This window comes from Pseudochaenichthys georgianus, chromosome 1, assembly GCF_902827115.2.
Source record: "Pseudochaenichthys georgianus chromosome 1, fPseGeo1.2, whole genome shotgun sequence".
Lineage (NCBI taxonomy): Eukaryota > Metazoa > Chordata > Actinopteri > Perciformes > Channichthyidae > Pseudochaenichthys > Pseudochaenichthys georgianus.
The window spans coordinates 28,766,061-28,791,480 of record NC_047503.1 but is presented as its reverse complement, the minus strand read 5'-3'; the positions used below and the strand labels follow the sequence as shown (position 1 = coordinate 28,791,480).

General features: G+C 39.4%; 2 protein-coding genes across 2 annotated transcripts in view; both read left to right on the top strand.

Annotated features, from left to right (window-relative positions):
* LOC117446043 (serine hydrolase-like protein) overlaps window positions 1-3,674 on the top strand; it is a 73,856-nt gene extending 70,182 nt beyond the window's left edge. The window contains exons 3-12 of the mRNA XM_034082066.1: window positions 266-379; window positions 815-856; window positions 1,267-1,286; window positions 1,370-1,444; window positions 1,601-1,707; window positions 2,276-2,355; window positions 2,443-2,477; window positions 2,608-2,684; window positions 2,780-2,870; window positions 3,555-3,674. Of these exons, the coding sequence (XP_033937957.1) occupies window positions 266-379; window positions 815-856; window positions 1,267-1,286; window positions 1,370-1,444; window positions 1,601-1,707; window positions 2,276-2,355; window positions 2,443-2,477; window positions 2,608-2,684; window positions 2,780-2,870; window positions 3,555-3,674 (761 nt within the window). The remainder of the gene's footprint in view (window positions 1-265; window positions 380-814; window positions 857-1,266; window positions 1,287-1,369; window positions 1,445-1,600; window positions 1,708-2,275; window positions 2,356-2,442; window positions 2,478-2,607; window positions 2,685-2,779; window positions 2,871-3,554) is intronic.
* A 7,507-nt stretch (window positions 3,675-11,181) lies between these two features.
* On the top strand, window positions 11,182-23,468 carry septin3 (septin 3). Its single transcript, XM_034082017.1, has 10 exons — window positions 11,182-11,366; window positions 12,497-12,895; window positions 13,069-13,197; window positions 16,121-16,202; window positions 16,399-16,536; window positions 17,328-17,445; window positions 18,410-18,505; window positions 18,703-18,799; window positions 18,916-18,967; window positions 21,765-23,468. Exons 2-10 carry the CDS (start codon window positions 12,499-12,501, stop codon window positions 21,892-21,894), a joined length of 1,239 nt encoding a protein of 412 aa, XP_033937908.1. The 5' UTR covers window positions 11,182-11,366; window positions 12,497-12,498; the 3' UTR covers window positions 21,895-23,468.
* Window positions 23,469-25,420: the final 1,952 nt, after the last annotated feature.

Sequence of the window (25,420 nt, the reverse complement as noted above, 5' to 3'; positions counted from 1 at the left end):
TGTTTGTGAAACTTTTTTACATTTATAAAATGATAAGTTTGTGTGTGTGCATTGAAAAATATGTGTGTGGACGGAGACATTTATATATAAATCCGGAATTACATTTGTGTATCCTTTTGTGTGCCTTTATTTATTTTTGAGACTGAACTGACCCCATACTAGACACCTTTAAACTGATTCTAATGGGACCAAAAGGAGAATGCGTGTGATTTCCAGGTTGTTTGTAGTTTTTAATAATTGTATTTCCCTTTGTACTTCCTGTCAGAGTGCAGATATGTGGCGGTGGACCTGGCCGGCCACGGTTTGTCCTCTCATCGTCCTGCTGGAGTTCTCTACACGTTTCCTGCTAACGTGGCTGATGTACGCAGAATCGTTGACGGTGTGTGAGCTCAATAATTTGAACAATCTTTTTATCCATTAGCTTCACTTAAATAAGATCAAGATGTTGGATCTCTGCAGGACTCTGTTGCATCAAATCAAATCGAGTTTTATTTATATAGCCCATTTAAAAGTGATTTTTGGTCGAGCCAAAGTGCTGTACATGTAATAAAAACACATTACACAATAAAAGACAATAATTTAAAAACAGAAATATAAAAAAAACAAAAAACACAGGGAATAGTCAGGTGTCATCATACTCCGCTCTGACTAGAAGGCCAGGGAGAAGAAGTGAGGATTTCAAAACCCCTAGTGTCTCGGCCCGACCTCACATGGAGGGGCAGAGTGTTCTACTCTTTGCATCTCTGCAACAAAAGTACAGCCGTAAGTTACACTGGATTTAATCAGATGTGCTTTCATTAAATAACTCCCACAGGCCTCCAGTGGACAACATTCACCATCATCGGCCACAGTATGGGTGAGTGCAGCAAAAACAAACATGCCACTGTGCATTTTCACATCTTCTGCTTCCATAAAACAACAAATGCAAGGGCAACAATGTCTCCTCTTCTATAATGAAACGGTTTTTTTAAGGTTGTTCAAAATCTGGTCCAATTGATGAAATTTACCATTTGGGTGTAATTATAGTGTTGTTTCTTGAGTTGATAACCAAACAGTGCTGGAACAAGTGATTTCATCCATAAGTCAGGAGAAAATCAATGTATAGTCAACTATTTGGGGGATTTATTATACATTTAAGACACTTTTATTTCAATAAAAAACATTGAATATCTCTAGCCTCCCAAATGAGAGTTTTTTTTTCTTTCATCAACAAGTAATGTACTTGTCTTTAACTTTGAGAATTATTATTTGTTCCCTGTCTTACAGGTGGCAACATCGCTGCATTGGTAATTAAGAGCATGCATTATCACTGTTTTCATATACTATTGTACAGTGTTTTCTTGCTTGGCCAATATTATGTTTTCCACAGTTCAGTGCACTGTATCCTGAGATGGTAGATGCCTTTATACTGCTGGACGCGTATGGATTCTTACCTACAGATCAAGTAATCAAGTTTTTGTTCTACCTATAGAGTTGTTGACTAGCCTTTGAGGTCAATTAAAATATTAAAATGTCTGTGATTGCAGCAGTGGTATTACATTATACCCCATTTATTTTCATATTACACTGCAGTCAGTAGTTTTGTGTCTTTTTCACGCAGAAAGAAATACCCAAAGTGATGCGACAGGGAATGGATGAGATGCTTCAGTATGAGAAAAAGACGGAAGAGAAGAAAAGAGTTTACACGTATGAGAAGGCAGCTGAGAGGTACTACATCACTCCAGTTCATGACACATTTTTATTTAATAATGACCCATTCGTGTGGGATGTTTTGCATTGATCTGAAGTGTGTTTTAAAGGGAAACTCACACACATTAGTGTTGGATGTAGGGGAGTTATAATGCATATGTTATAATACGTTGTATAAAGCATGGTGAGACTCCAAAATGTTAACCCTTAAAGGTAAAGAGAAAAAGTCAAATCTGAGGGTATGGAGCTGAGAAGTACTTCGTGACCACATGTTAACCAATCCTCATCAATAAAAGCTGCTACTTAAAATATATTTGGATAGAATCAATCTGAATCTCAGACCAGAATGTATATGTTGCATTGTGGGTAAAGTAGGCGTTAGGTTTTGACCAAGGAAGAACCTGGTTTGGAGTAAAAAGAGACGATTTATCGCGTTCTGCAGCATCAATTTCTATCTATCCAAAAATGTAGTAGGTGTGTAATTCTAAAACAGAAAGATAAAACCAAACAATAATCAAATCTGTCTGTTAGAGTTTTAGTATTCTCCTAAAGTCAGCTGTTGGCTTAAGTGTTTTATCTACTTCAGGTTGCAGGCTGCAAACCCCACTCTGTCTGAACGGTCGGTGCACACCCTCTTAGAGCGAGGTCTCGTTCAGAGTGAAGGAGGTATGTGTTTATTTTTCCTTCTCCTCTAACAGAGGAATAATCTCATTTTGGTTTCTAACATCTGCTGAATGTGTTTCTCTTCTGCAGGGTTTGTGTTCTCAAGAGACCTGCAAATTAATTTTGTGAGTCACTTTACACCTCCCAATCCTTCCCCCCCACATTCCCCTCCTACTATCTGTAAACTTGTGTTTTCTACAACAGAGGTTTAGCATTCAGCTTGTACAGTTGCTGTGCTTTATTTTATGTTTCCAGAAAAATATAGTGCGCATCAGCTTGGAGCAGAGTCTGGAGATACAGTCGAGGATTCAAGCCTCTGTTCTAGTTGTTCTGTAAGATATTGATCACTACACTGATATGGGTCTTAGTAAATGATTGTATATTCATAAAAAATAAATGTAACCTGTTAAAATCTTCGTTTTCCCAGAGGAGACAAAGGCTTTGGTGCAACTACTGGTCCAGAATTATACCCAAGGAGATTTGCCTCTAAACTTCTCCAAGGATATCATGACAGAAATGTGAGTTTGAATCTTGGAGAAATAATCTCCAAATACATGCAGGATAACATCGTATTTAGAACCATTGTAATACCTGGAGTGTTAAGGCTAAAAACTGTAGTACTCATCCATTTGAAGCGAAGTCACTAAGCTGCATTCATAACATTGATGTGTGTGACTGTGACACCCTAAAACAAGACAGTGCTTTAAACAATGTCTGTGTCTGTGTTGATCTGTTACATCTATTGGGGCAGGCAGCAGCACAGATCTAAAAGTAGCAACATAGTACAAGCTCAATGTCTCAGAATAAACAGAAATATTTATAGAAGTGCAAAAAGGGTTCACTCACCAGATGAGATTCCTTTATTGTTTTCAATGTTTTGCATTAAAATATATTTACTATATTGACAAAACAAAAAATGGAGATAGCTTGAATTCTCAATGTCAGTTAGAGACATTGATATTAGCTTAAATTAAAATGTTATTTCAAATATTGTCACATGTTTCATACTATGCAAAATGTACAATATGTACACAAAAAATTGTATCACAAATTCACCAACAAAGTAATGAAGGTCAAACACGAGCAAAAATATCTTCCTCAGTTAACTTTTAGAAAAAGGTATAATAACAAAAACACAGAAAACTTGCATTTCTACTTTTGCATGCTTCTTATTCAAAGATTCATTTTCTTCTGTCTTGCAGCACACAGTGGTGACGGTAGCTGGCGACCATCACGTCCATCTCAATGATCCTGAAGTTGTCGCTCCACTTGTTTCTGACTTCCTGCGGACTAAAGTGTTCTCTCAGCATCTGCCGGCATAGTACACACACACACACACACACACACACACACACACACACACACACACACACACACACACACACACACACACACACACACACACACACACACACACACACACACACACACACACACACACACACACACACACACACACACACACACACACACACACACACCATGTATACATCACTTCAGGGGACATTACATTGACTTACATGCATTTCCTGGAGACTTATCCTAACCTTAACCATAACCAACACATGCCTAACCCTTACCCTAACCCAAACCTAACCAAGTCTTCACCCTAAAATGAATGATTCCCCTTATGGACCTCCATTTTGTCCCCATAAGGGAGGCGAGTCCCCACACGTGACCTGTGTAAACAGATTTAGGACCCCACAAGTATAGTAATGCTAGGCCACACACACACACACACACACACACACACACACACACACACACACACACACACACACACACACACACACACACACACACACTCCCTCACTCAAACTAAGAACCAGCTCTCATTCATATCATCTTTAGGACAAAGAATAGTTTGACCAAGCTCTATACTGTATATAAAATCCTACACTGTTCAAAATATGTTTTATTTCTTTATATAATTCATGCAGCCGGGACGTCATTATTTAATTTGAAGCTGATCTATGAAACTTGACTGGTTCTCATACACATAACGCTTGTGTGAGCTAAAAATGGCAGTCATTAAAGGAGATGTCACCCTCTGACAACTTCTCATTATGTAGGCCAATCCTGTCTGTGTTCAGCTTTTGTGTTGCAGCCAGCAGCACAACAAACTAAATCTTATTTCCAGCACTTCCCTCAGTGGAGTGACTACATAAAAACCTGCAGCCGCCGTCAGTCAGAGCAGATATTAGAGCTCACACAAAAATCGCCCCTCTCTTTCTCAATGTCACATAAACTGTGTGATAGCCTTGCTGTTAAATGGAGTGGAATCGATTTTACGCAGCGAGCAGCAAGGCGGCGAGCATCCACAGACATCTGAAGGCCCCCCCCCCCAACAAAAAATGATTATAGTTATATAAGTTTCCCTCCCACTCCCTCCATCCTCTCCACCATAAGCAGGGGTGTTGTCATAGCAACCCCCAGCCCTCCTCTTGAACGTCAGCGGCAGGAGCTCGGAGGATGAAGCCGAATGCAGCTCCTGTCTCTTGTGCCTCTCACAGAGCATCACCTGTGATTTTACTCGTCTCACATGCAACAGTCAGCTGCGGCGCCGGATATTATCTGATGACTGATTTGACTCGTGGCTGCTGCTCATCCCATACCATCTAAAGACCGAGAGCAGCTGATTCAGCAGCGTCTGCAGGTAAGCACGGTGGCTTTATTTACTACTGAGCACTATTTTTAGAGTGCAGCACCTGTGTGTGTTTTGCACATTAGATTTATTTGTATCTCAGTGTGTTGGAAGTAGTGATTCTTGTGATTGTAATGAGGTAGGCTTTCTAGTGAATGACTGAACATAATGCTGCAGTCTGTCCTGGATTACTTTTTTTTTTAACCCCAAAACTCCTCCTTTCCTTCCCTTTCTCCGTCATGTCTTCTCGTCCCCTCCCTCCTCTGCCCTCTGACAGCAGTGATGTCGTGGCTCTTCTTGGACTGGTTTGTGCCCCTCTACCTGCTGGTGTCTGTCCTGGTGCTAGCGGGCTTCGGAGCATGCCTTTACTTCCTCGAGCCCGGGCTGCAGGACGCCCACAAGTGGAGCAACAAAACAGTCCGGCATCACCCGCTGGTGGCCAGTGTGAACTGCATGGATGACGATAGCAATGCCCTGATATGATCAAGAGGGCCATCTGGACAGCAGGGTGCTGCCAGGACACCGTGGATGGGAGCCAACACCTTAAAGATGGAGAGAGAAAGAGGTGGAGGAGAGTTGCTCTGTCTAATCATTCCAACTTTTCTCTGATCTCTAACATCCTTAATGTAGAGTTCAGGGGAAAGTGAAGCAGAGAGGAAATGCACAAGGTGGAGGAGACTTTATGCAGGATGAGATTTTGGAGGTGAATGGGAGACATGATGCCCTTTAGAAATGTGATTTAAAAACACGATGTAAATTTCACGCCATCTTATACTTGTGCCAACTTTTACATACGTTTTGTAATTTGACAATCACTTTACATGAATCATGAAGTTTACTTGCTATATTGTGCATTTGATAAGTGAAAGGAATGATATAAGTGCAATGAGTTTGATGGCAGCAGGAAGGGTTTCTCACCCTCTCTCTGGTGATGGTGGCACAGCAGCTGCTGGGAAGCATGAGGATTGTTAGAGCCAACATGCCAAAATGGTTTTAGGGGTAACTTTATTATAATAATATGTATTGAATAATTGATGACTGATATATTCAAGGTGCCAAGATTATCCTGGATGGACCAAGATTACTATTTGGCAGTGCTCAAAGTGTATTTTTTGTGTCTTCATTGTTTTTACTTGACAGCATGGTGAGGAAACGTTGGGTATGTAACGACCCTCTTTTAAATGATCATATGCTTCTTTGTTCATGCTTAATAAAATGGTTAAATCTTCAATTATTTGGATTTACATGTATTTATTTTATTATGAAGTTGAACATATCTTTAAGCCAATATTTAGGTTTGTGTAGTGTATCTGCAACAGTGGTGGAAAGTACATTTACTCAAGTAATTTACTAAATGTGCTATACATCTGACAGCTGAAGTTACTAGTTACTTTTCAGATTTAGAGTTTACATTAAAAACATATGAGCTCATAAAAACGTTGCTGGAAGTTTCACCAAAAAGAGTAAATATTTTTGTTTTTATTTAAATAAGTGTAGGAGGTCCAAAAGAGAGGAAAATAAGAACACTATTTTTTTATAGCAGAACATTGTATTTTGCAACCGTAAAAATGGTCCTTACAATTAGATGCATGACTATTAAAATGTTATAATGGGATATCAGATGCCCGATACTTTTACTTATGACACTTTTAAGTACATTTTAAATGTTGCCGACTTTCCCACGGCTGATCTGCATTGTAGAGAGACAGAACAGTGCAACAACACCACATGGAGCCTTCACAGACGTCCCATGAAAAGAGGAGAGACCAGAGTGGGAGAGAAACACTGAGGCTTCAGTGTCGAGGAATGGAGAGAATGGCACTTGTGCTCCCACCACTTCCTACTGCCGAGTTCCCCGTCTCGCACTCTTTGACTTATTTACCAACTGAATGTGTCAACAACACAGCAGGTTAGTGCATGTTTCCCTCATTTAACTAATCGTATGTACAGTTTTGTTATGTAGTGGAATTAGGGTTAGTCTTACCGTATAACTGATGCTTTCAGATTGTTTGAAGTAGCTTAGTTTATTTATTTAGATGCTGTACTTAACAACCAGCTTAAGGTACTTACATATGTATATGTTACTTCTTTACCCCACTACACTTCATAAGGGAAACGGCAGTTTAAATGTACATAATAGTAGCATCTAACTTTGCATAATTAAATTCTATTTAAAAACACACAATTGCATTGTTATAATTACATACAAGTATCTAAAATAGAAAATACTGGCTCAATCTCTTATAGCTACAGCCAAAAATGGCCACCTACACACTATTGCATTGATATTATTATTGCATTGGTAACAATCTAGTAAAACACATTAACAGGGGCCAACATCTTGTTTAATTAATATTTGAATATGTTTAGTGTTTTAACTAATCTGAATGCAATGCCTTCTTATAATGTAGTACTTTTAATTTTGAGGTTTTACATGATAAAGTATCTTGATCCACCAGATTGTCACATGTGCAAAATGTTAAGAGATATAATTGTTTTTAATATATTTAAAAAACCTGTCTAATCTCAACACTCCCATCAATCTTTATTTTTAACCTTTTTCCTCGCAACTTACAACAGAATGAGTGTTTTTGATCGTCCAGCACCTTTGATCCCTCAAGTATCTGCATCCTCCAGACAAACAAACAAAAATCCATCAGTCTGTGTGTCCCCTCCTCTGCCCCTCTCCTCACCTGTCATCACAAAGAAAGCCATTCAAATCCCATCATTTGATGAGAAGGGACTCATCTACGAGAAACACAACACAAAACCAAACAGTGACAGGTAAATTAAGCTGTATATCAGCTGACTCAGTTTAATGTAATATAATATTGTGATGAATTCATTTTTTGATTTACAACTTTTCTCCTTTCTGGTTGCAGATCGTTTCTCCCAATTTGTTCTCCCAAGTCATCCACTCAGCCTTTTTGGGGTAAATCATGTCCGCATTCAGAGGGAAAACATGGAGAAAGAGCTTCAACCCTCCCAAGAGCTAAGCCCAAAACATGCAGCTCTCCAATTTTTTCTGCAAAGCCGAGCATCTCCATTGTCCCTGCACCAAAGCCAAATTCCTCTCCCACTCTGAGACCAAAGCCAAGTGATTCTCTTCATCTCCCTGCCTCACAGTTCAGAGATCCCTCTCCATTATTCCTGCAACAACCTCATCCTAAACTGAGTGTATCTCCAACTCTGACTGTCCCAACTCCCAGACTGAGTCCATCCCCGACCTCCCTGTGCCAAGGGATGAGTTTACATTGCAGAGGAGGTAAGACGCCATCTCCTGTCGGTGTAGAAAGACGTGCTAGACAGATTACCATATCGAATACTACAGTGGAGCCGGATTCCATCAAACAGAGATCTTCAGATGAGGCGAAGCATGACATTCTTGACCAAGAAGCTTTACTGGACTTTACTCATCCTGCCTTGAGAACAGCTTGTTCCATATCCCGACATCAGACTAACTCTGAGTCCCAGACACAAATAGCCCTTTCTCAGAGTTCCTGCCTAATGCAAGGCAATGCTGGTTTAAGTAAAAGAGAAAACATTTCTCAAGATAAACCGAAGCCTCCACCCAGGAATATAGACAATACTTCAATCCCCAAACCAAAGCCAAACATTAAAAAGCAACAGGGATTTTTGCCAAGTGGAGCGAGAGGTACACAAACGTCTCTGTCAGAGTCTGAAGGGATTAGGTTTGCTAAAGTTGTTCAGAGAGAGTCAGCGTTTGATGTGCTGGCAACTCAGTCAAGCCTGAACCTTCACAGGAAGCGTACAGAAGACTACCCTCAAAGGAGAAATTACGCCTCCAATGAACAATACGAACTAAATTATTCTGACAGAAATGCAAGGACTTCAAAAATCTCCTTTTCCACAGAGCCTCTCCCCAATCAGTCACCCACTATTGAGAAAAGCAGAAGACTGTTTGACTTGAGCAAAGACACAAAAGTAGATGCAACATTTCTGTCTAATCTCAGGAGACCTAAAAAAGAAAACATCATACAGACAGCAACAGAAAATGTATCTAAACTCTCTCCACAAACCACCAGGGCCTCTCGTCAGAAACACAGATTCTGGTGGAAGGATCCACTCCCAGTAAATCAGTCCGTCTGTGTTTCAAAGGATTACAGCTGCCAGTCAAGAGATATTGATCGTGAAACAGATTCTCACAGTTTAAATCAATTTAAAACATGTCTGGTGGCACCTCAGACACAGAAGGCCTCTGGACCTGCTTCTATTGAGTGTGCAACATCAAAAACAATTCTTACAACACCTGATACTATCTCACACAAACACAAAGAGATTAACCTCTGTGTCACAGGCGTGTCAAATCAAACGGATATTTTTGCACCATCTGGCCTTCATCGGACGCCCACAGAGCTATTAGAATACCACTCAGAGAAATACTGCCCATTCAACACAAACAGTGTTGGCATCAGATCAAAGGGGTTCTTTGACCTGCCGCTGCAGCACACAGCGTACCAGAGGCCAGACCAGGCAACAACAACAACAACAACAACAACAACAGCCTTCTCTTCACACACACCAGATTACCCACCAGCAGGCAGAGCGTTTATCATGGAGGAGCCAGAGGACCCCTATTATGTCACCATGTATTACCCTGGGTCAGTCTACGTGGGTGAGTACAGAGACATCCAAAAACACTTAACTGAACAGAGTGAAGAAATATCTCAAAGCACACATGGCAGAGACTCTTTTATATTTTGTTTGATCCTTTCAGAGGTAAATAATGTTCTATCTAAGGGGGTGGAAAGTCAGACAAGGGGGTTTGGTCAAAGAGGACAGCAGACGTCGCTCCTTATCAGTAGAGTAACAGACATGCTGAAGAGAGGCGACAGCGTTGGTTGGCAGACTCTATCAAAGTGACTCGTCCAGGAGGACATACAGCCCTCCACAGAGACAATCAAACAGAAAGAAATGATGCAGAAAGGAAAAGTAAATAAGAACGATAGGGGAGAAACTCAGAGGCAAACTGTGATGTTCTCTCCCTGTAGCACTTTTACTTGACAACACTTGCAAAAGATATGTATTTACTGCTAGTTAAAGCTAAGTTATACCACTGTACATCATGTTTTAATACTAGTCCACATTAGACTACCAAACATTGCATACTGTGGTCCAATTAAAACTGATTGTCATATCAATTGAATGTCTTTTGATAGGCCCTACCGGTGAAACTGTGCAGTATTTATTTAATAAAACAAACTATTTCTGGAGCTGTCAACTATATCACAGTCTTTGTCAGCTAATGGGGTCTGCTCAGTTGTCATAGAGATCGAATAGATATTGGACAATAAAAAGATAAGATGAGTCAGGAGGAATAAACATAACTCAAAGGAAAACATTGTTGCGGTGATTCTTTATTAAAGATAAATTGAGCTACTAGGTTATCTAAAAATGTATTTAAATAGTCACTTGAGCACTTATTCAATAATGAAGCATGTTTATGTCACTTGAGTATTTTCATTGTATGCTATGACTTCTACACTTCTTCTTACACTACATTTAAGATGAAACCAATGTACTTTCTAGTATGTGCAACAGTTATTTGGCAGATTATGATTTTAAACATATAATTGACGAGTTGTTATAATTTGATGATTTGTTTTAAATGAAACTACCAAATCAGGTTGAATTAACTCCACCCAGACGAGCTACAATATTAAAAGGTATGATAATGTATAATTTATAATAATGCATCAACATAAGGTCCTGCTGCTGATGGCCCACTGATACTATAAACGTACAAATGAATGGCTTTAAAACATCAAGGAAAGAGCAAGATGGAGAAAAAAGGAACCCAAGTACCCAATTAAGTGTGCAATTTGTACATTAAGGTAATGCTTCATCAAACTTGAGTCCAATGGTGGAAAGTAACATTGAATATAATGTCATTTACTCAGGTATAATTATCAAGTACTAATTTAAGGTACTTTTTTTCCTTTCTCAACTCCATGATATTTCAGAGGGGAATTATTGTGCTAGTTCAAAAAATAGCAGTACCCCTACAACTTGTTAACAGATCTGAATTCTACTTTCCCCACCGAATTTTGATCATAAAATAATAATGCAATCTTAAATGTTTCCTAAAAAATAGCCTGCATCACTGACAGAAGTCCCTTTGAAGTAAAGTGACACTGCGCATGCGCGCTGCATCTCCCCACACCCTCTCCTCTTGTCGCCTGGGTAACGGTAAAGGGGGGCTCGGCTCGGAGAGAGGTACTATAATCACATGACCGCTGCTCATCTCTCTGTGTTTGGATATAACACCGTCATCTCCTCTTGGACCCACAGCGAGAATCCCTCAGCAGTCAACTAAAAGCAGATTTACGGTGAAAGAGAACGGGAGTCGGTGAGTGTGACCGCCCTTTGGTACCGTTAGTGTGCAGCGGCTAGCAGCTAACGCGGAGCTGCCGTTAGCTGTTATCATCCAGCATGACTGCAGACAATGGAGATCGACACTGTGATGGAGCTAACCTCGTGTGTTGTATTAAACGAGAAACAATATGGTCCGCATTATGCAGCCACAGTGTGGGTGGACATTACCCGCGAATTGCGTGGCGACGTATGACGACAGTAATGGTTTTTAGAGGGCCAAATAACGTGTCGTAGATTTCATTTCAGAATCAGCTTTTGTATGTTTCACCCTAAAACAAGTGTGATTTGCTTGCAGTATGTAACACACCATTAATGCTGAAATAATTCTGTTGTCTCATTATCTGTGACTGTGTGTGGAGGCAGAGAGGGGGCAGAGCTACATGAATCAAAGTGACAGCCCCTGCCTCAGTGACCTGTATCATCTGTACTGTGTGTCTTCCATTGTGGATGCACTGGCTTTAAGCATGGCAGCAGGCAGATCCATGTGTGCAGCCTGCAGCACTGAGGTGATCTTCATGCCTGTTACTGTTACCATCTGCCTGCACCGCTTGCTTCTTGTAAAGCAGGGAGGATGCTTAATATGCTTTGCCGGGACCAGGGGCCAGTTAATAAACAAACATACATAATGGTTATTAGATCAAATTCCTTTTGGTATCCATAACTCATGTTTATTTGAAATGATTTATCCTACAATTAGCTTAATGACTACATTAACCTGACACACTGGTGCATCATAGACCTAAATGACAGATACATTATACAGTTGACATATTTAAAAGATGTAACTGCATTTGAACTGCATTACACTCAAATCAGCTCATATGTACAGTATACCAATGTATCGTTCTAGCTCTCCAGCGTGCAGAGAAAATACCTCGCTTATGAAGTTAGGGGTTAGCTAGATGTGTTACTAAATGGACATGGAAACATAATGTTTCTGCCGTTTGGTTGAACGCACCCTTTAAGACTACAACCCATTTCTTTAATGTAGAACAAGTCAAAGGAGGGAGCGGCTTCAGATCGCCCTCTGACCTACTTCCTATTGCAGCAATGTTATCATTGGCTACAATTTAATATATATCCTCCCTTTCTTTTATTCTCTAGACATGTCAGACGTAGTTCCTCCAGAAGTGAGACCCAAACCAGCTGTCCCCGCCAAGCCCCCAAATGTGGGAGCTCCTTCCCCCTCCAGCCCCTTCCCACCCCAGGGCCCGGGTATCGGAGGAGGCGGCGGCGTTTCAGGGCTTCCTCCAAGTGCCATTCCTGTCCCCATTGTGAATCACGGCCATAGTGTGGGTCATAATATTGGTCATGGTGTGGGCCACGTTGCGGGCCATGTCGGAGGTCACACTGCCGCACACAACGGAGGCCACGGTCACGGAGGGTCCCACAACTCGGGCGGGGGATCCACTCTGCTGGGATACATTGGTATTGACACCATCATTGAGCAGATGAGGAAGAAAACCATGAAGACAGGCTTTGACTTTAACATCATGGTTGTTGGTAAGTCACAGAATGAATAGAAAGCTCAAATGTTATGCATCTTTTTTACACATTGTCCCTGAGTTTCTTGGAGAAAAGCAAGTAACCTACATTCCTAAATTATATTTAGACATTTTCTGCCTTTCTTCTGCCATGATTTAACCTCCTCTTTGGCCTTTCCCCTATTATCTCAGGTCACAGCGGTCTTGGAAAGTCAACTCTGGTGAACACCCTGTTTAAGTCCCAGGTGAGCAGGAGGAGCGCAGGGTGGGCTCGTGATGAGAAGATCCCCAAAACTGTAGAGATCAAAGCAGTGTCTCATGGTGAGTACAGGAGAGAGCTTTTGTTCTTTCTTTAGAGCCAGATATTTATAGAAGCTTTTAATTTGATAGAGATCTTTGACCGTGTTTTTCGTCCCCACATAACCTATTTACAGTCACCCTGACAGCTGCCAAGTCAGCCTGCCATTTATTTTAGATGAGTTTGGATGTGAAGGCCAACTTCTGTGCCTTCTGCAGGTACTTTATAGCTTTGATGATTTGATTACGGTATTGGTCACAGCAAGTGCTTCCTTCAAAAGTACTGAAAATGAAGTTTCCTTTGGACACATTGCTACAATATGTACAATTGGTCTTGTCTGAAGCAAGGCAAGAAGTATGGCATGTGACACACACACCTACGCTGCCTCTGAATCTGCTCATCACGGTGGCAAACAGCTCTGCTCCAAGTGCAAGAGGTTTAACACTCTATGTGTCGGAGTGTGGACTGAACAGACACCACGGTTTAATGGGCTAATTTTCAGAGGATTGGCTTAATAATACAAAAAAGGCTTTGCTGTCTCAGGGTTTGAATTGGGAGAAGAAAGCTTATTGAACACTTTGTATTGTTCAACATGTCCTCCATGGGGGATGAAAGGCAGCAATATTAAGCCTTATGCAAAGGAAAAGGCACTTAAACTGCATTTATTTAGGTCATAAACATCAATTTATTTATTCTCCCATATCAAAAATGGTCAGAGAAATTCAGAAAAATGTAATAAATGATCAGCCTGATGTGGTGAACAAATCACTGACAGATGACAAAACGTTGTTTAAGGATCAGCTGAATAGATTTCAGTAATAATCTGGGAAGGGAAATTCTACTATTTCTTAGTTTTTCTTATGCTGTGTTTATGTTTCTGTTCAAACAGGCTGGATTTGCAGAATTGTATTGTGCCCGCGGTATGAAACAGGGCTTTGAAAGGCGATTAGTAAGAAAGGAAACCAAATCTAAAAGATTAAAGCAGGAAGTTACATGACAAATGTTTTTGAGTCATCAGCAAGTACAGACTGTTCCTCACACGTATGGATTTCTACTGGATCGCTGACAGCATTTACTCCACACTTATTCATCAATTATATAAGTGTAATGTCTGGGACTTTGAGGAAGTGTTTTCTGTGACACAGTGCTTGTGGACAGACATGTTGATTTTCATCCTAGATATTATTCTAACACATGTACTGTGTACCTGTAGTTGGTAAAAAAGTATCTAATCTGCTCAAATATTGGAGATTATAGTAAGACATTATATACTTAATGGTTCCTTAAAGGTACAGATCACCTCATTAGAAGTTTTCATCCATAACAACACTTTCAGATCAGACAGACAGTGTCTGATCTGAAAGTGTTGTTCCCATGGTAATAATGAATGACCCCTGCTGACACAAAGAGGTAAACATGAATTTGTGGTTTGCTTACAATGTATCACAGCCAGGAAACAGACGTGTTTAACTCAATACTGAGTTTCTCTCATAAAATATTCATGATGTGATATTCTTCCACAATACACAAGCTCTCTCCTAAAATAAACCAGACTGAGCAACAGAAATCAGCCATGATTTTTGATTTCAAACAGATATCATAATTACCTATAATACAGCGCAGATTATTGCTATGTAAAGCCACAGTGTATAGTATTAAAACAAATCTGACTTTAGCGCCCCTCCCCCAGTGTTAGTATCAAATCCTTGGCTGTTGCTGACAGCTCTGCATGCTCTTTATGAGGACTCTTCAGTATGAGCAGTCTGCCGTACTGAGCTCCTTATGGCATCTAGGACAGGAGAAGCAGGGAGGGTTCCTTCAAAATGTATTCAGATTCAATCAATGATTACCTGTCAACATGTAGTCAGCCACATAGTGTTTACTATGTGGCTTATGACGATATCAAAGTAATATAACTTTATACTGTCCTTTCGTCAACCTAATACCTTAATACAGTATATGCAAAACGAAGAGAAAAGTTTTGAAATATCTCATTAATAATATCATTATTAACATCTCAGTGCCGAGATAGTTCTGCCTTCCAGCTGTGACAGTTCTGTCCTCTTTCAAGGACTCAAGTCATTTGGCACATTAGTGTTGCTGGATATTAACTTTGAGCAGCAGCAGAACACAATACATTTCATTAAATTAACCTACATGCGCTTTACCAGGTTTGTCTTGTATTATGTTTACTGGACCAGAAATGTGAAGCGATTTTCTCAATTCCTAGGAAACTATCTCTTCACGTTAGATGCCTTTTGGCAAAAAGAATAATCTTCAGCAACTGGAAAAACATTCTGCTTTGCAATGACTGGCGCTGTGCTGTGATACCGTGCTGTTCCCCTCTTCTGCTTTACATACTAAATAATGTTTAAATGACCAGATACGCCATCAAGTCAGACTTGACAGTGTTTTAATGTCAAGTCAAAGTCAACTAATGTGTGGGAATATGAGATTGGTAGAATATAATTCCTTATTTGAATAGGTGTTTTAAATTAGAATTCTTCTCATAATCCCACTTTACACTATTCGTATCCGAAGTTACCTTTTGTCTGTATCCTATTACATAAAGCCGTTCCATATATTCTGCCGTGTACCTCCCTAAAGATTTACCAGCACCAGGGAAGCAGCAGGGATATGTCAAACCGTACAGAGCTCGGGGTTTGGTGCTACAGTTTGACATGATCCTGCACACATCGCCTGCAGTAGACAGTGACCTGACATCATTATGCGCTTGCCAGAGAGAGACGTTGCCAGAGATACACAGCTGATGTGATAGAAATATCTCGATCAGATCATTGTTTACTGTTTTCTAGCTTGAATGCTGTTGTCAGTTTTTCTAAACTAAGAATCGGTTCAATATGTTGAAATAATACACACCAGTTGCATTTACTGAATTCCACATACAAAGCATTCATTTCTTTTGTGTGTTTGTTTTTTTTAAAGTCCTTGAGGAGGGTGGTGTGAAGATGAAGCTGACAGTCGTCGACACTCCAGGCTTTGGAGACCAAATCAATAACGACAACTGGTGGGTTTTCTGAACTCCTTCTATGTAATTTTAACCTTCTAAATATCATCATTACTGCCTTCCTTTTCCTTTTCACCTCACAAAATTTTGTTCCCCCAAAACTATATTAAGAATGTTAATACTCAAGTTAAGTCTTCTCTTTTCTTGCTCAAGTAATCTTGTTCTCTCAAGCTGACCTCTTCTGCCGTGTCCACAGCTGGGAGCCCATTTCCAAATACATCAATGAGCAGTATGAGAAGTTCTTAAAGGAGGAGGTCAACATCACCAGAAAGAAGCGCATCCCTGACACCAGGGTGCACTGCTGTCTGTTCTTCATTACTCCGACTGGACGCTCGTGAGTTCAACTTTGTCTTAACCAGACAATATAGTCATCGCTGAATACATTTTAAAGTATCTGATCCAAAAAGTATTTTTAAGGTAATCTAACGGCAAATAAAGCAGCAACAGGATTTTTGGTCGATTAAAGCGCATCCTTGTCTTGCAACCAGTCAAAGCACTGTAACACTGCATATCAACACTAACCTATCCACACCTTTTATATAAGGCTGTAATACAAGGTGCAATACCACTCATCATCTAGTCTAATCAACGTTCACACACAGTCACACAACGATAGCCCTGCTTTCAAAAGCACAGCAGAACAAATCACACAGCGCAGAACAATTGGAAATGCCGGAAACCTGGAATCGAAGTGTACGACCAGCTCTACCTCTAGTCAAAGCCTCAAATCTAGAGAGCTCATTTATATTACAAACGACACTCTCTCCTCTAAACACCTCACAATTAGCTGCTGACATCTGTGAAATTGCTATTTAATGGATAAATGGTTCCAGTCTTCTGTGTATTACAGCCAGTGTATCAGATCCTTTTTAACAGGAGTAATTGAGACGGACAGGATGTTTTGTATGCAGGCAAACAAGAACTGGGACACAACCTTTGTTCAATGATAAGCCCACTTTTCAAATGTTAGCTTGGGAAAGGTAGTGAGATGTATAAAACATGACAAATATATCCTTTTGCCTTTTGTACTATGTTATCCTGATCCTGTTGTTAATGTCCTTTGGGAAATCACTGCTCCTAAATCTACCTGCTAACTCACTCTCCTTCTCTGTCTTTACGTCCCAGTCTCCGTCCACTCGACCTTGAGTTCATGAAGCGCTTGAGTCACTCGGTCAACATAATTCCTGTGATTGCGAAATCTGACTCAATGACCATTGAGGAGAGACAGGAGTTCAAACAGCGGGTGAGTTGCAATGGAATAAATGGTTTGTATTTATATGTCAAAGTTAATGCCTATAGTATTAAAAAAAAATGTCAAAGATATAAAGTCCCTTTCTATTATACTGTTTCTTCACTTCAGAGACAGATTTATTTTTCAAAAATGTCATGATCAGTGCTGGGCATCAGGATAAGAAATACTCTAAATAAGTTTTAAATATATATATATATATATTTTCAATATAATATTATTGGGATAATCGTAAGAATCCTCACATCCATCCTGACTGTCCAATAATCTGTAGACTGCTTGCTTAGTACCAAAAATCAGACTAACACAGTTAGTGACCAGATGGCGAATTTAGCAGCTAAAGAGAGATTTTCTCGAGTTGGTAAAGAGTTGAAACGAGTGAATAAATATAGTCATCTAGTGACCAGAATGAATGCCAGTGTTATGTTCTGTCTGATGGACGTGTAAGCAGCTATTTGCTTAATATCAGATACAAGGTGTAGCAGATGTATATCATTTGTAATTGTTGCGATTTTATTTCATGCCCCCCAAGTCGTTAAAAAGACACTGCAAGAGTTATAAAAGACCTTAGGCCTAACTTTTAAAAGTGTTGCTCAGATATCCTTGGACACAATATAACAACATTGCATATTCCCTTTATTTCCACTTTCCAAATTTTAACGGCTTACAATGTTTAAAAAACACAAAAACTGAATTATTTTCGTTTGACTTGTGCTCAGTGTAATAGATTTTCTTCACAGTTTGGGATATGTCAATGATTAGTAACCAAGTTGATGTTGATCTTTTGTACCTACTGGAAACCTGGAAAATATAAAAGCTAGTTGTTTTAAGGTCAGGGTTAGAGTTAAGACTATTAGCTGATATTGGATTATGTATAACAACCCTAAATAGAGTGATTGAAGATTTGAAGACAGGCTCACAGGAAGATGTTTAACAGATGTGTGTTTCTTGGCTGTAGGTAAGGAAGGAGCTGGAGATGGCTGGGATTGAGTTTTACCCACAAAAAGAGTTTGATGAGGACATGGAGGACAAGAGTGACAATGATAAGATCAGAGTAAGTGCTTCAGTTCTTTCTGTCACACTCACACACAATTATCCAAGAAGTTAACTTTCCCACTCAGTTGATCAACTCACTCTCATTCTCTCACACACTGCGCCATTTAACTGAAGGTCGGGGCACTGGGGCGTGATGTGTATTTGTTTTGACTCTCTTCCATACACTGAACCGTGTTGAAATGTCTCTGTCCATAGGAGGCGATGCCCTTTGCTGTAGTGGGCAGTGACAAAGAATATCCAGTGAATAACAAACGAGTTCTGGGGAGGAAGACAGCGTGGGGCATAGTAGAAGGTGGGTGATATGACCTTTCTTAATAGGCAACATTTACTATCATAATATTTAGAAATGTTATTAATGGTGTCAGGACAAGATATGAACTTTAATTCTATCTGTGTTTTTTGTTGCAGTTGAAAACCCCAATCATTGTGAGTTTGCTCAACTGAGGGATTTCCTGATCAGGTAAATCAGTCTTTTATATGTATTATTGAAATCCCAACGCAATGCAAGAAACTGGACTTAGGGAGAAATTAGAGACAATAGGAGATATAATGTTATGGTTCATAGTATCTTAAAGACATGGTTTTGACTAAGGCTCAAATAATCAGTGTGAGAAAAAGTTTTTAGAGAGTACTTGTCCATGGACAAGTGAGTTTGGCAATTTACTTGTCCGAATACATTTTTCACTTGTCCAGAATTGACAAAAATTGGGGCCACTGGAATCTTCTTCCTCATCGTATTTTTTACATTTTCCCACAGTTTTTACAACACCGCTAACGTAAGTGAGCGGTAACATTTTACTGCATCACACATAGGGTTGGGTATCGTTTGGATTTTAACGATTCCGGTTCTGCTTTTCGATTCTGGTTATTTTCGGTTCTCGATTCCGGTTCTTTGAGAGGGTAAATCAGTCCCATGACAAACTGGGAGAAAAATATATTTATGAAAACATTAAGTCAAATCTGTATTCCTATTTACAAATCACTTCATACTGTTGAATTTCTTACGGTTATTGAATACAATTATATAACAATAATCTCTGCATTGTTTAGTTAGTTCTAAGTGGTGCAGTTTGAGAATGTACAAAGACTCCAGCTCATTCAAAACTCTGCAGCTAGACTACTGACTAATACCAAAAGGAGGGAACACGTTAGTCCTGTCTTAGCTACTCTACACTGGCTTCCTGTAACTTTTAGAATTGATTTTAAGGTACTTCTCCTCATATACAAGGCTCTAAAAATGGACAAGGACCCAGCTACATTGCTGACTCTCTAATGAACTACACACCTGCCAGAACACTGCGATCATCAGATGCAGGTCTATTAGAGGTCACCAGAAAGAGTCATAAAAGAAGATCGGTGATGCAGCCTTTGTAAACTACGCCCCAAAACTGTGGAACATGTTACCCAACAATATTAGGGAAGCCAATACATTAGGCATTTTTAAAAGGCAGCTTAAAACCTATCTTTACCAAAGCATTTGACTGATTTTACACTATTATACTGCACTATTCTCTGTGATTGACATTGCACTATTTCTCTGTTTTATTCCCCATGTTTTTATTTTTAATTATTTTATCCCACTTTATGCTTTGCTCTTGCTGCTTGTTTTACACTGATTTTATGTCTTGTTTTTTACTGATGTAAAGCACTTTGAACTGCAATCCCCTGTATGAAAGGTGCTATACAAATAAAGTTATTATTATTATTATTATATTTATAGCCTATAGGCCTAGCGCTTTTCTACAACTCAAAGACACTTGCACGCTTACACATGTCCTGCAATACACATGCTGCAGCTGCCCAGCTACTCACTGTTTGTAAAAGTTAATAAATAGTATAAATAGCATTTCAATAATGTACTTTCTATACCCTGCTTCATAAACAATACTGACATCCCTGTGCTCCTCCGAGCCTGGGGGTCCGGGGATGTGAGGACAGCGCGAGGACACAGACAGGGAGGCTGCTTCACTTCATAAAGGAAATGGTGGTCAATATTAACAACACAGGAGCTAAAACGCTTAATAACCTTCATTACGTGTTAGAGAGAGAACATAAGAACGTTTGACAAAGATGAGGCTGTTAACGGGCAGCAGATCCGCTGTGTGTAGAAAGAGAGAGAGAGAGACGCTGAGCTGCACCATGCAGCGATCAGCTGATACGGAGCATAGAGAGAGAGCTGCAGTCCGCGGGGCTCGGCCTCCTGTCCTCACAACTCTTATTAATCCCGGTACCGGACAATTGTTATTTGTTCCTACTCGGAACCGAGTTTTGCTTCCCAACCCTGCCACGGTGCTACACTTCCCGCCCCGCCCCCGTCTAACTGTACAGAAAGCGGCGAGATGCATTTCCTTAGGAATCGACAAGCAGAACCGAAACTAACATTTATAAACGAACAATGGCGGACACGGACAATTTGCGAATGAGTTCTGCCTTTTGTAAACTGAATGTATCAATAATTTGTCAATAAATCGGGGCGAAAAACGTCACTTGTCCGCCGGACAAGTCAATTGAAAGATCTACTTGTCCGATATTGTAAATAACACGTCCCGGACGGTGGGACGTGTACTTTTTCGCACACTGATAATTATTCGGTATATAAAATGTAAAAGAAGAGTTCAAAAATCTCCCAAAGCTTCAAAAAATTCCCAGAGATTAAGGTAAAGACTTCAAAAATATCAACATCTAAGAGGGTGTAACTAGGACTTGTTTGGGTATATTGCTCAAATAAATTATTACAATTATTAATCGATTACCAAAAATAGTTGCTGACTTTGTTTCTGACGATCGACTTATCGATTGATCAACAAATAATTTCAGCTGTGAGACATAATGTTGCAAAATAAGCATTTTTTCTTGTATTCTGCATGATTATGCTTTGCTGCTAATGGTATACTTGTACATGTAATATTGGCAAATCCCTTTGGTTCAGATTGCTTCATGGGTCCAGTCATGCTTTTGCAGTGGGCATAAGGTTATGTTCACTAGGCAAGGCAAGGCAAGGCAAGTTTATTTATACAGCACCTTTCAACACAAGGCAATTCAAGGTGCTTTACAAAAATGAAAGACATTCAGACCAAGGCATTTCAAAACAGTCATTAAAAAGAAAAGATAATAAAAGAAACATTAAAAAGAAAAAATACATGAATAAAAAGTTACAGTGCAGTTTAAGATATGAATAGTTCACACAGAAGTTCCACTTTACTGATGAACACAATGAAGAGTAACAGTTTACTGTGTTCCTGTACCTCTCTTCTCAGGTCTCACCTCCAGGATTTGAAGGAGGTCACTCACAACATTCACTATGAAACCTATCGTGCCAAGAGACTGAACGCGAACGGAGGTCTCCACCCCATTTCCTCCAATGACACCCAGGAAAGCAACCTGTAGTCAGTCAGAGTGAGACAGATTGGATGAACCTACATACAAATATTGTTATCATCGTCACTGCGGCATTGCTGCATGCTTGAAAAATTGGTGTCGTTCATTCATGTAATCTCTTCCGATTCCTCACTCCACCCATCGTCTCCCCAACATATCAAACACCTCTGATTTCATTACAAAGTCATTCCTATGAACATTTGGATGAAAGGGGGGGCAGTCCAAAAACAGATAACTTAGTGCCATTATAAAATTAACAATTATTGACTGCCAATGCCTTGTAATTTGTTATCATACGGGTTGTATAAGATTAGAAAATGCCACATTATTTTATGAATGAGAGGCACATTTTTAAGTTTTAGTAGTGTGAAGCAACCAATGTCTGATTTAGACAAATTAAATGATTTTCTCAAAATATTTAAACAATATAAAAAGTATAGAACAGAGCAGTAGTTTACATGGATTCGTGAAGACTTGCCCTTTTTTTAACAGTTAATTGGACAACGTGAATCTAATTTGAATACCAATCTAAAAGTCTCTGAAACCACACACACCTTTGCTCATGTTTTTAGTTGTTTGTCTCTGTACATTGAATGCATTTTGCTCTTCTCCATTCCCACTGGCCATTCATTAAAATGATATTGGCCCAAAATAAAAATTAAAGAGTTATAAGTATACCTGATGTTTGGTAAACAGAAAATGTTTAAAATATTATTATTATTTGCTTTATGTGTTTCAAAGATTTTTGTAAACATTGCAGAACTCTGTACTGTGACCAGTATTTGTGTCAATGCCATTTTAATATCAAATTCATATTGTTCACCACTAGGGAGCATCACTCTTCCATGTAAAATGAGTGACTGCTGAGATTATTATTTTATTTCGTACACAGTCCAGTTATTTCCTGATGAAGTTTACAGAGTGTTAATCCTCCACTCTCAGTGAAAATTAATACATCTCTCCAGATCAGGTTTACAAATAATTTAACCTTTTCTACCGAATGGTCTGTGCTCAAAGTGTGGGTGCAATTATTCCAAATGAATTTATTTAACATGTTTACCAAGTTTTCTTCACAAATTCAACATTTATACTGTTCTGTCATGCATTGCCTGCAGTACAGTACAACAATGCCAAAACTACAGCAAATTAAATGTTTTGATATTTATCAAACTCTTTTTGTTTTAAGCTTTATTATAATTGACCATACACTCTGCAACAAACTGATAATAGTTGTCTGTGGTTTTAGTGCAGTGGAAGATTTCAAGCAGACATTTGAAAGTGTTAATTTGTGCATGCTTGTGTCCACATTGCCTCACATATCACTGCAACTTTATATAAACTTATCAAATATTTCTGAGTGTGTGATGAGGTCTTAACTACTGGTAACTAAATGAATAACCCGCTATCCACATATCACTAATACCTTTGAACTTCACAACGTAATTTATTTAATAACCTCTTTTTTCGAAGTTGCTGTGACACATTGATATTGATAAAAAAGTTCAGTGTTATATTGAGGTATTTATACATTAATGTCTTATTGTAATTTATTCTTTATTTAATAAAAGCACATTCCCATGTTTTTTTAAGCTGTTTTCATTCATTTCTCAACTATTAATACAGAATATCTTTAGTACATGTATTTTATATTATGTTTTATACAGAAGTAGTAGTAGCTATAGAATACCTCACTGAAGAGCCACAATATTGGAATACGGTTACATGAACCAGTAGCGGACAGATTGGGTTTTAGTTAATCTAACTTCATTTTGAACTAGAAAATGCATGCGAATGCTGTAAACTGTGAACATTTATGTCTGAATTTAGCTGAAAATGCAGAAAAAGCTGAATATGTTATTAGCTGAATGGTAGCTGCTTTTAACTACAAAAATGCAGAAAAAGCTTAATATTTAAAAGAAAAGGTTTAAAAAAGGTATTAACAACAACATGTATAGCCTTGATGTCCTGAAATAGCTGAATAATGTAATAGTGGAATGGGTTCTGCAGCTGAAAATAGGCTGAAGGAGTTAAATATCAGATGTAAGTAGTAGTGAATGAATTTGTATTAAGATGAGAAAATAAAGTAAAAAGGCTTGGGAAAGCAGAAGAATATTTGAACTGCAAACTTTTGAACTAACTTGATGGTGAATTATCTGTCGCCATGCCAACGGCATTTGATGTCATCCCATAATACACTTAGATGTGTTGATGGCTGCATCGTTACCAAACCTGTGAAGTTTTGGGCCGTTTGGAGCATTTTCACTGAAGTTATGAGAAAACCGTGTTTCATGGTGAGCATTGTGTTGCCACGGCAACGGCATTTGAAGAAATCTCAAAACTTTCCAGTAGATGTCTTCATCGCTGGACTGTTAGCACACATGTGAAGTTTGAGCACTTTTTGAACATTTTCATAGGAGTTATACATTACATTAGAAGGTTACATTACTCTCTCTCTTCTCTTGATCGCCCTCTCTCTTCTCTTGATCGCCCTCTTCTCTTGATCATTCATCATCATTGGTGTGTGTCTGTGTGAGAGAGAGTGTGTGTGTGTCTTTGTGTGAGTGAGTGAGAGAGAGGGTGTGTGTGTGTGTGTGTGTGTGTGTGTGTGTGTGTGTGTGTGTGTGTGTGTGTGTGTGTGTGTGTGTGTGTGTGTGTGTGTGTGTGTGTGTCTGTGTGTCTGTGTGTCTGTGTGTGAGAGAGAGGGAGAGAGAGAGAATGTGTGTGTGTGTGTGTGTGTGTGTGTGTGTGTGTGTGTGTGTGTGTGTGTGTGTGTGTGTGTGTGTGTGTGTGTGTGTGTGTGTGTGTGTGTGTGTGTGTGTGTGTGTGTGTGTGTGTGTGTGTGAGAGAGAGACATAGAGAGAGTGTGTGTGTGTGTGTGTGTGTGTGTGTGTGTGTGTGTGTGTGTGTGTGTGTGTGTGTGTGTGTGTGTGTGTGTGTGTGTGTGTGTGTGTGTGTGTGTGTGTGTGTGTGTGTGTGTGTGTGTGTGTGTGTGTGTGTGTGTGTGTGTGTGTGTTAATTGTTACAGCTCAAATGCATTGCAATAACTTCCATGTTAAAAAAAGACTTTAAAAAGCTGAATATTTTAAAAAGTATAACACATTTTGAAAAAGTTGAAAGTGTGTTGAATAGGCTGGATAGTTTGATACTTGAATGGTTCCTGCAGCTGAAATTAGGCTGAAGGAGTTAAATAAAGATATGAAATGTAAGTAGTAGTGATTGAATGTTTACAAATACATGTGTGTGTAAACCCAGAGATCAAAGGTTTCCATGGTGTCTGCTCTGATTACATGATGTCACTCACGTGTGTGTGTGTGTGTGTGTGTGTGTGTGTGTGTGTGTGTGTGTGTGTGTGTGTGTGTGTGTGTGTGTGTGTGTGTGGTGTGTGTGTGTGTGTGTGTGTGTGTGTGTGTGTGTGTGTGTGTGTGTGTGTGTGTGTGTGTGTGTGTGTGTGTGTGTGTGTGTGTGTGTGTGTGTGTGTGTGTGTCTGGCTCCAATCTGCCCAGCAACACCATGACAACCAACTGCAGCACTGAGT

What these genes read in the sequence shown, in the direction of transcription:
- septin3 (XM_034082017.1), top strand. Translation starts at nt 12,499, where the DNA reads ATGTCAGACGTAGTTCCTCCAGAAGTGAGACCCAAACCAGCTGTCCCC. An exon ending in CAAATCAATAACGACAACTG is followed by an intron (nt 16,203 to 16,398) that starts GTGGGTTTTCTG and finishes CCGTGTCCACAG; the next exon opens with CTGGGAGCCCATTTCCAAAT. An exon ending in AGCGTGGGGCATAGTAGAAG is followed by an intron (nt 18,800 to 18,915) that starts GTGGGTGATATG and finishes TTTTTGTTGCAG; the next exon opens with TTGAAAACCCCAATCATTGT.